This window comes from Oncorhynchus kisutch, unplaced genomic scaffold, assembly GCF_002021735.2.
Source record: "Oncorhynchus kisutch isolate 150728-3 unplaced genomic scaffold, Okis_V2 scaffold4011, whole genome shotgun sequence".
Taxonomy (NCBI): Eukaryota; Metazoa; Chordata; class Actinopteri; order Salmoniformes; family Salmonidae; genus Oncorhynchus; species Oncorhynchus kisutch.
Window position 1 is genome coordinate 151710 of NW_022265956.1, and position 9525 is coordinate 161234.

The following is a 9525-nucleotide window of genomic DNA, read 5'->3' on the forward strand; positions in this document are numbered from 1 at the left end:
TTGTGGAGTCAACATGGACCAGCATCCCTGTGGAACGCTTTCCACACCTTGTAGAGTCAACATGGACCAGCATCCCTGTGGAATGCTTTCTACACCTTGTGGAGTCAACATGGACCAGCATCCCTGTGGAATGCTTTCTACACCTTGTGGAGTCAACATGGACCAGCATCCCTGTGGAACGCTTTCTACACCTTGTGGAGTCAACATGGACCAGCATCCCTGTGGAATGCTTTCTACACCTTGTGGAGTCAACATGGACCAGCATCCCTGTGGAACGCTTTCTACACCTTGTGGAGTCAACATGGACCAGCATCCCTGTGGAATGCTTTCTACACCTTGTGGAGTCAACATGGACCAGCATCCCTGTGGAATGCTTTCTACACCTTGTGGAGTCAACATGGACCAGCATCCCTGTGGAACGCTTTCTACACCTTGTGGAGTCAACATGGACCAGCATCCCTGTGGAACGCTTTCCACACCTTGTAGAGTCAACATGGACCAGCATCCCTGTGGAATGCTTTCTACACCTTGTGGAGTCAACATGGACCAGCATCCCTGTGGAACGCTTTCTACACCTTGTGGAGTCAACATGGACCAGCATCCCTGTGGAACGCTTTCTTCACCTTGTAGAGTCCATTCCCCGACAAACTGAGGATGTTCTGAGGGCAAAATGGGGTGCAACTCAATATTAGGAAGGTGTTCATGTTTTATTCTATGGATTATGTTTGGTGAATTTCCCCTGTACTCGGAAAGCTTCTAGGCCTTCATGTGTTTCTTTAGCTAATCGAAATCACAGGCCTCCAACCTCAGCAAAGCTATAAACCCCCCCCCCCCCCAAAAAAAAAAACTATACAATGATGCTGTGGTCTATCAGCTACATAGTTTGCCTCATGGTATTTTTCTGTCTGGGTATCGTAAGGAATCCCTCTTTAAGGGATTGGACAGGTGATAAACCAGGTTACCATTGAGTCTGTGATGGGTAGGGATAAGGGACATGCTGATTGGGTGGTGGGTAGGGATTAGGGAGTCTTGGGACAGAGACAGGCTGTGTTAGCCTGTGTGTGTCCTGATGTTTCTTCAGACTGCTCCACTGGGCGAAGGCTTTATCACACACGTGGCACTGGAACGGTTTCTCTCCTGTGTGGGTCCGCCGGTGGTTTTTCAAGACATTCCCGTCACGAAACCTCCTCCCGCAGTCAGGGCATTGGTACGGTTTCTCTCCAGTGTGGATTCGCAGGTGTAGAATGCAGTGGCTCTTACTTGTGAAGCTCTTGTCACAGTAAGTACAGCAGTAAGGTTTCTCACCCGCATGAATCCGGAGATGAAGTTTTAAACTCCCTGTCAGGGAGAAACTCTTCCCACACTGAGGGCAAAGGTAAGGCCTCTCTCCAGTGTGCTTCCTCTGGTGGACTAGTAAACTACCTTTAGTGGTGAAGGTCTTGTCGCACTGTGGGCAGTGGACTCTGCTTTTGTGAGTCTTCTGAATGTGACCCTTTAGAAGAGCCTTGGTAGAGAACTTCTCCCCACAGTGGGGGCATGGAAGAGGGCCTTGGTGCATACGGACTGGACCCAGTGTCTCCCCCTTGTGGTTCTTCAGGTGGTGCTGCTTTAGCGAGATTGTATGGCGAAACTTCATCCCGCACACCAAGCAGTGGTAAGGTGTCTCTCCCGTGTGCGTTCTCATGTGTCTCTGTAAGAGTCCAGATTGAGTAAAATCCTTACCGCAACGAGGGCAGACGTACGGTTTCTCCCCGGTATGGATTCTCACGTGTCTTTTAAGACTACCGGCCTCACCGAAACCCCTTCCACATTCAGAGCACACGTGTGGCTTTTTCAGAGGATCATTTGGCGGATGCCGGGTTTGCATGTGTGATTCCAGTTTAGATTCACTTACGAAGCTCTTCATACAGTGACCACAGCGGTGAGGGTGGTCTGTGTGAACAACTTCCCGGTGATGTACAAGGCTTATTTTTTCACGAAAATTCCTACCGCATTCCGAGCAGTGGTAAGGTTTCTCACCTGTGTGAGTCCTGATGTGTCTCTGCAAGTTTCCTGAATCATTGTAGTTCTTTCCACAATGATGGCAGATGTACGGTTTCTCCCCAGTGTGAGTTCTCAGGTGTCTCTTAAGACTGCCAGCCTCACTGAATCCCTTTCTGCATGTAGAGCACACGTGTGGTTTCTCTCCAGTCAAGTTATCTCTGTATCTCTTCAGGTACTGTAAGTGTCGTTTTAGACTGCGTGCAGTGATAAAACTCTTCCCACAATGATCACAGATATGGGAGCCATCTCCTGAGAGAGGTTCCTTACGTTGCTTAGCATTAGGCGTGCTGAAAAGCTTCTCTCTTGTGTGCTTTCTCTGGTGTACTCTGCGTTTGCGTGAGGTAACGAAGCTCATCCCACAGTCATCAGAGGAGCAATGGTAAGGTTTCTCTCCTGTAAGGACGCTCTTCACAATGACCTTCTCTCCTGGGTGAGTTTTTCTCGTGTGTCTCCTTAAGTTTCCAGAATCACTCCAAGCCTTCCCACAATGATGGCAGACGTACGGTTTCTCCCCAGTGTGAGTTCTCAGGTGTCTCTTAAGACTGCCAGCCTCACTGAATCCCTTTCCGCATGTAGAGCACACGTGTGGTTTCTCTCCAGTCAAGTTATCTCTGTATCTCTTCAGGTACTGTAGGTGTAGTTGTAGACTTCTTGCTGTGGTAAAAGTCTTCCCACAGTGATCACAGATATGGGAGCCAGGCCTGTCTCCTGAGAGGGTTTTGTGTTGTTCAGCATTAGACCAGCTGTGGGGTTTCTCTCCCGTCTGTGTTGTCTTGTGTATTATATGGCTACTCTGCCCCGGTGTCTTCCTGCAGTCGACCAGCCGCACGGACACCCTCTTCAGACCCAGCAGTAATACGCTACTGGGAGAGGCACGACCTGGGGGCTTCAGGAGGGCGGAGGGTGACGTAGGAAGCTTGTTCTGGAAATCATAAAAATAGAGAGAGAACAAATCAGGGTGGGAAACATTCTCCTACGTGTCTTTCCCTTGACTCTGCTCATCCTTGATTAAAAAAACATTGGAGGATAAAGTCCAAGAGGAGAAACCTGGAATCTTTTCCTCCAATACATTTATAGAAGGAGGACAAGATGGCGCCGACAGACACCGTTGCCTCGTTTCTAGCTACTAGCCAACTTTGCAGTATTTTTGGGGGGTGTTATTTCTGACATATTGGGGGTGTTGTTTCTGACATATTGGGGGTGTTGTTTCTGACATATTGGGGGTGTTGTTTCTGACATACTGGGGGTGTTGTTTCTGACATATTGGGGGTGTTATTTCTGACATACTGGGGGTGTTGTTTCTGACATATTGGGGGTGTTATTTCTGACATATTGGGGGTGTTGTTTCTGACATACTGGGGGTGTTATTTCTGACATACTGGGGGTGTTGTTTCTGACATACTGGGGGGTGTTATTTCTGACATACTGGGGGTGTTGTTTCTGACATACTGGGGGTGTTGTTTCTGACATATTGGGGGTGTTGTTTCTGACATACAGGGGGTGTTGTTTCTGACATACTGGGGGGTGTTATTTCTGACATATTGGGGGTGTCATTTCTGACATATTGGAGGTGTTATTTCTGACATATTGGAGGTGTTATTTCTGACATATTGGGGGTGTTATTTCTGACATATTGGAGGTGTTATTTCTGACATATTGGGGGTGTTGTTTCTGACATATTGGGGGTGATGAAGGGAAAAGACTGCCTCTGACATTGCACGTTCTGATATTTCTTAATTTCTTAATTATTTTTCATATATTATTACTGTTGGAGCTAGGGAACACAAGTATTTTGCTCCACCTGGGATATCTGAATGTGTGTTTCGCGACCAACAAACCGATTTGAGGACAAGGAATCAAGGATGACATTTATCAAGGAAAGACTGAAACACACATTTTATGACTGGAAAAATAAATACTTGTGTCTCTTACTCTCTGCTCTGGAGTGTGCCTCTCTGGATCTGACTCTGCCTCCAGCCCATCGCTAGCCAACCAAACCTTGTCCTCCACGTCCCAGTCTTTGTCGCAGTCTGCAGCGTCATCATCGGATCGGCTGGAACTCAAGTGTTCCGCCTTCAGTCCATTGCTAGGCAACCAATCGCTGTCCTCCTTGTCGCATTCTTCGTCATAGTCTACAGCATCATCATCATCATCAGACTGGCTGGGACTAATTGGTGCCCCACTAGCATCCTCCAGCATCCTCCTGATGTCCTCTTTCAGTTGGACTAACCAAGACATTCCCTGCTCCTCTGATTTCATTGACTCCATATTGTCCCACATTTCCTCCATGACTTTACGCCTTAATAAGCGATGATTCATCCCTTTAATTTCAGATCCATCTTTGCCATGACTTTCACACAGGTAGCGTAAATTGTCCACAGTTAACGTGAATAAACTCTGTTCAATTTCATCAATCAACGTTTCCTTCTCTGAACTGAGTGGATTCATATTGTTCTGCTCGTGTGGCAACAACGACAATGCAGTCAATGGCAGGACTTTAGAGAACCTGTAAAAAAAGGATTTATACATCAAAACACTCATCTGTAACTTCATGTTATTATTAGCTGATATTTAAAGGAACAGTTCAGGATTATGGCAATGAGTTTCTTTACTTCCCCAGAGGTAAATGGCCATGTTTAAGTCTCCGCCGTCCAGTATGAAATCAGTTAGAGACATAGTTTCGCGAGCCAATGCTAACTAGCGTTAGCTGTTTCTGTAGACTTCGTCATTGCGCCAACAGTTTCCTTAGACTTCCAGTCATTCTTATGATCCATATCAACACAGGCAGGCTGTAGACTTCGTCATTGCGCTAACAGTTTCCTTAGACTTCCAGTCATTCTTATGATCCATATCAACACAGGCAGGCTGTAGACTTCGTCATTGCGCTAACAGTTTCCTTAGACTTCCAGTCATTCTTATGATCCAAATCAACACAGGCTTTCATTGTTTTCAAATATGTAGCCTATTTGACTGACAAACCTTAGCTTATTTAACCTTTATTTAACTAGGCAAGTCAGTTAAGAACAAATTCTTATGTACAATGAGGGCCTAGGAACAGTTGAATCAACCGGTTTATCCTCATTAGCTGTGATAACCGTTGACAAGAGGCAGCTTCACAGCAGATGATTCTTCCATCAACCGGTTTATCCTCATTAGCTGTGATAACCGTTGACAACAGGCAGCTTCACAGCAGGAGATTCTTCCATCAACCGGTTTATCCTCATTAGCTGTGATAACCGTTGACAACAGGCAGCTTCACAGCAGATGATTCTTCCATCAACCGGTTTATCCTCATTCGCTGCGATAACCGTTGACAACAGGCAGCTTCATAGCAGGAGATTCTTCCATCATCCTTTCCTTGGCGATACTTTCTTCCTGCTCGACGACATGCTGACCAAACCAGACGCGAGAATCCTATTTCACCTTTATTTTACATAGGCAAGTCAGTTAAGAACAAATTCTTATTTACAACGACGGCCTAGGAACAGTGGGTTAACTGACTTGTTCAGGGGCAGAAGGACAGTTTTTGACCTTGTCAGCTCAGGGATTCGATCCGGCAACCTTTCAGGTTACTGGCTCAACGCTCTAACCACCTGCCTCCCCGTCCTCATTGGTTTTTAGGAGCATATACACACGTGGTTGATTGAAAGATGAACTGAGGTCCACACTCCGGGAGGTTGTAATAATGCTGTAAAGTTGGTTGTAGTAATGCTGTAAAGTTGGTTGATGAACTGAGGTCCACACTCTGGGAGGTTGTAGTAATGCTGTAAAGTTGGTTGATGAACTGAGGTCCACACTCTGGGAGGTTGTAGTAATTCTGTAAAGTTGGTTGTAGTAATGCTGTAAAGTTGGTTGATGAACTGAGGTCCACACTCCGGGAGGTTGTAGTTAGGCTGTAAAGTTGGTTGCCAACCGCCATATAAAGTCCAAAGAAGAAGAAGCCTTTAGGAAGGAGGAGCCTTTAGGAAGGGAAGGAGGAGAAAGGAATTCCGTTGACCGTTTTGTCTGTGGATTAATTGTCAGAGTTGAGGACCTTGTGCATTTCAGGTAAAATAAACAACCCAATGTTTATATCCCAGGACAAATTAGCTAGAAACAGCAAGCTAACTAAATATGACAAATTAGCTAGCAACTGCAAGCTAGCTAGCTAAAATGCCATAAATGATTTAAATGCTTTTCGACCTGTCCCCAAATTAATATAATTGGTTCAGAGTTTGTTTTCATATTTCAATCTGCGTGTCCTGATCGTGTCTGGTGTAGGGGTACCAAAATCAACATGCGCGCGTCCTGTTTGGTCAGCATAGGAGCGGCACCGTTGTCTTATAAGCGTATGTGTCCAGTTGCTGGGGTAACGTTTGAATTTAGAAAACACTTAGATATTAAATTTAATATTTTGTTCCAAGAAGTAATCCAACAATGTAAACGCAGCCATCTTGTCTATTCCTCATCCCTCATTTATCGGAGTCAGGTCAGTGTACGCTTGATTGGTGAACACCCACCTGGCTCGTTAACTAATCCACCAATTAAGCGTCACTTTGAATGACACCCACCTGGCTCGACCAATGAGAGCAGATCAGAGACAGAAAAGATGGCAGCGAATACGTCATGGAGCACGACGTGTATTTAATAACGGGAGCATCTTGTGAATTCAATCGTTCTCGCTGCAACTGGACACATGCACCATTCTCTTAAATGTCTCTCCTAATCAAGAACGAAGAAAGTATCGACCAGAAAAAAAGGTTTGGTGGATAAATATCTTGCTATGCAGCTGCCTGAGATCAACGGTTATCACAGCTAATGAGGATAACCCGTTTGATTCCATTAAATATCACTTTACCTAGCTTTCTGTATTGGTTGGACTCATTGGCTGCATCATTCTGGTGGTTGGCAACAGAACATAAGGTACCACAATATAGCCGGCTTCAGCAACAACAACAAAAAACGTTTTATGTCAACAAAGGCATATGCATGTATAATCTCTAGGAACTATTTACCGAATGTAAAGTTAAATGTGACCCTCTCTATCGAATTAACGTCTGTATCCAACTTTTGTCAGAACAGCACCATGTTGAGTTAGACAGCGGGTTGTCATTAGACCACGCACGTCCTACCACTGTCTACAGAGCAGAGATACGGTGCGGTTCGGACAAAGTTTGGATTCAGACGTTTATTTGATAGTGAGGGTCACATTTCAATTTACGTCTGGTAAATAAGAGTTCCTAGAGATTACACATATGCTTTTGTGTAGCCGGCTCAGGGAGTCCAACCAATACAGACCCCCGATGTTGTGTCCCAAAGCTACACTGTACCATGCATTTCGATGGAACCACTATATACACAAACAAGTATTTTCTGGCAATTTAACCATTCATTTTACCAGCATTGATCCGTGTAGACGCGAGGGGAAAAAGAGACGCTCGCAGCCCGTCTTTTCTCATTCTGCATTATATTCGTGCTTAAACACTTATCGTATGATTTTGTCCTTTACAGGTCTATATAAACCGTTCTGATATAGCTAACGTTTGAACAAATGCGTTACAACTGTTAACTAGCTAGATAAGCTAGCGATCCATGTGGACCTAGCTACAAAGCGGTTGTAATTTGGCTAGATGTGCATTTATGATCTACCTGGATGCTTTTAATCATATCGTCTGTGTGACGTTTCCCTCCGACGTGTTCTCTTGTTTACCTTTTGACCCAAGAGGGTTTAGATAAGTCTCGCTTTCAACCCAGTCTGTTTTGATGGCAGCAGTTTGATGCCGTCATTTCCGGTATGGGAAGGAAGCCTTGTTCTGAGTTTTTTAAACAGTGGGTTAACTGCCTTGTTCAGGGGCAGAACGACAGATTTGTACCTTGTCAGCTCGGGGATTTGAACTTGCAACCTTCCGGTTACTAGTCCAACGCTCTAACGACTAGGCTACCCAATAGACTTGAATGTCTATTGCCGCCACCTACTGTACAGGGTAGTGAACGAAATAGATATAAAAATAATTTTGGGGAGGGTGGAGGAAACGACATCATACGCAATAGCAGGGGTACTCAACTCTAAGCCTACGAGGTCTGGGGCCTGTTGGTTTGCTGTTCTACCTGATAATTAATTGCACACACCAAGTGTCCCAGGTCTAAATCAGTCCCTCATTAGAGGGGCACAATGAAACAAAAACTATACAAAAATAGACCCATTAAAAAAACACATCCAGTATTAGGGCGGAACATTCTTCGACAGGACTCTTAAGTCCCAAAGAGCATTCAGTTGCACTTACTTACAATGATGCCAATTGTCTCTGATTAGTTTATGTAGTTTATGACCGTTGCAATAAATTATACAGTCCACCTTTTTTATTTTTTATTTTACCCCCTTTTTCTCCCCAATTTCGTGGTGTCCAATTGTTTTTAGTAGCTACTATCTTGTCTCATCGCTACAACTCCCGTACGGGCTCGGGAGAGACGAACGCGCACTGCGCCCGGCCCGCCACAGGAGTCGCTGGTGTGAGATGAGACAAGGATATCCCTACCGGCCAAGCCCTCCGTAACCCGGACGACGCTAGGCCAGTTGTGCGTCGCCCCACGGACCTCCCGGTTACGACAGAGCCTGGGCGCGAACCCAGGGTCTCTGGTGGCACAGCTGGCGCTGCAGTACAGCGCCCTTAACCACTGCGCCACCCGGGAGGCCCAGTCCACCTTTTTAACATGAAATATATCAGGGTCCCTTGGTGCAGAGAAACATTCACTGGTGTAGAGGCTCTACTACCATCGCGTCTTCAACGCCACTCCATCCTTTCCTTATTCCCCACGGTAACCCACGGTAACACACTCGTTCTCACTCTCTGTGTTCTCATCTTCACCCGACCCACCATTAGTTTCAAACTGAACATCGGTTTCCACCCGTCTTCCTTCAGAGGAAGCCTTCAAAATAAGACTAGAATGAGTTATGCATTCTACTCTGTGACAGAGCGAGTTATGCATTCTACTCTGTGACAGAGCGAGTTATGCATTCTACTCTGTGACAGAGCGAGTTATGCATTCTACTCTGTGACAGAGCGAGTTATGCATTCTACTCTGTGACAGAGCGAGTTATGCATTCTACTCTGTGACAGAGCGAGTTATGCATTCTACTCTGTGACAGAGCGAGTTATGCATTCTACTCTGTGACAGAGCGAGTTATGCATTCTACTCTGTGACAGAGCGAGTTATGCATTCTACTCTGTGACAGAGCGAGTTATGCATTCTACTCTGTGACAGAGCGAGTTATGCATTCTACTCTGTGACAGAGCGAGTTATGCATTCTACTCTGTGACAGAGCGAGTTATGCATTCTACTCTGTGACAGAGCGAGTTATGCATTCTACTCTGTGACAGAGCGAGTTATGCATTCTACTCTGTGACAGAGCGAGTTATGCATTCTACTCTGTGACAGAGCGAGTTATGCATTCTACTCTGTGACAGAGCGAGTTATGCATTCTACTCTGTGACAGAGCGAGTT

At 45.6% G+C, this 9525-nt stretch overlaps 1 protein-coding gene across 2 annotated transcripts; it reads right to left on the bottom strand.

Annotated features, from left to right (window-relative positions):
• Positions 1-610: 610 nt before the first annotated feature.
• LOC109880412 (zinc finger protein 665) lies at positions 611-7839 on the bottom strand. 2 transcript variants are annotated; one of them, XM_031821735.1, is made up of 3 exons: positions 7672-7839; positions 3976-4549; positions 611-2965 (listed from the first exon to the last, which is right to left on the bottom strand). In XM_031821735.1, exons 2-3 carry the CDS (start codon positions 4489-4491, stop codon positions 959-961), a joined length of 2523 nt encoding a protein of 840 aa, XP_031677595.1. In that variant the 5' UTR covers positions 4492-4549; positions 7672-7839; the 3' UTR covers positions 611-958. The 2 variants fall into 2 exon arrangements, with proteins under 2 accessions (XP_031677595.1, XP_031677594.1); XM_031821734.1 differs by lacking the exon at positions 7672-7839 and having other exon boundaries at positions 3976-5520.
• Between the last annotated feature and the right edge of the window lie 1686 nt (positions 7840-9525).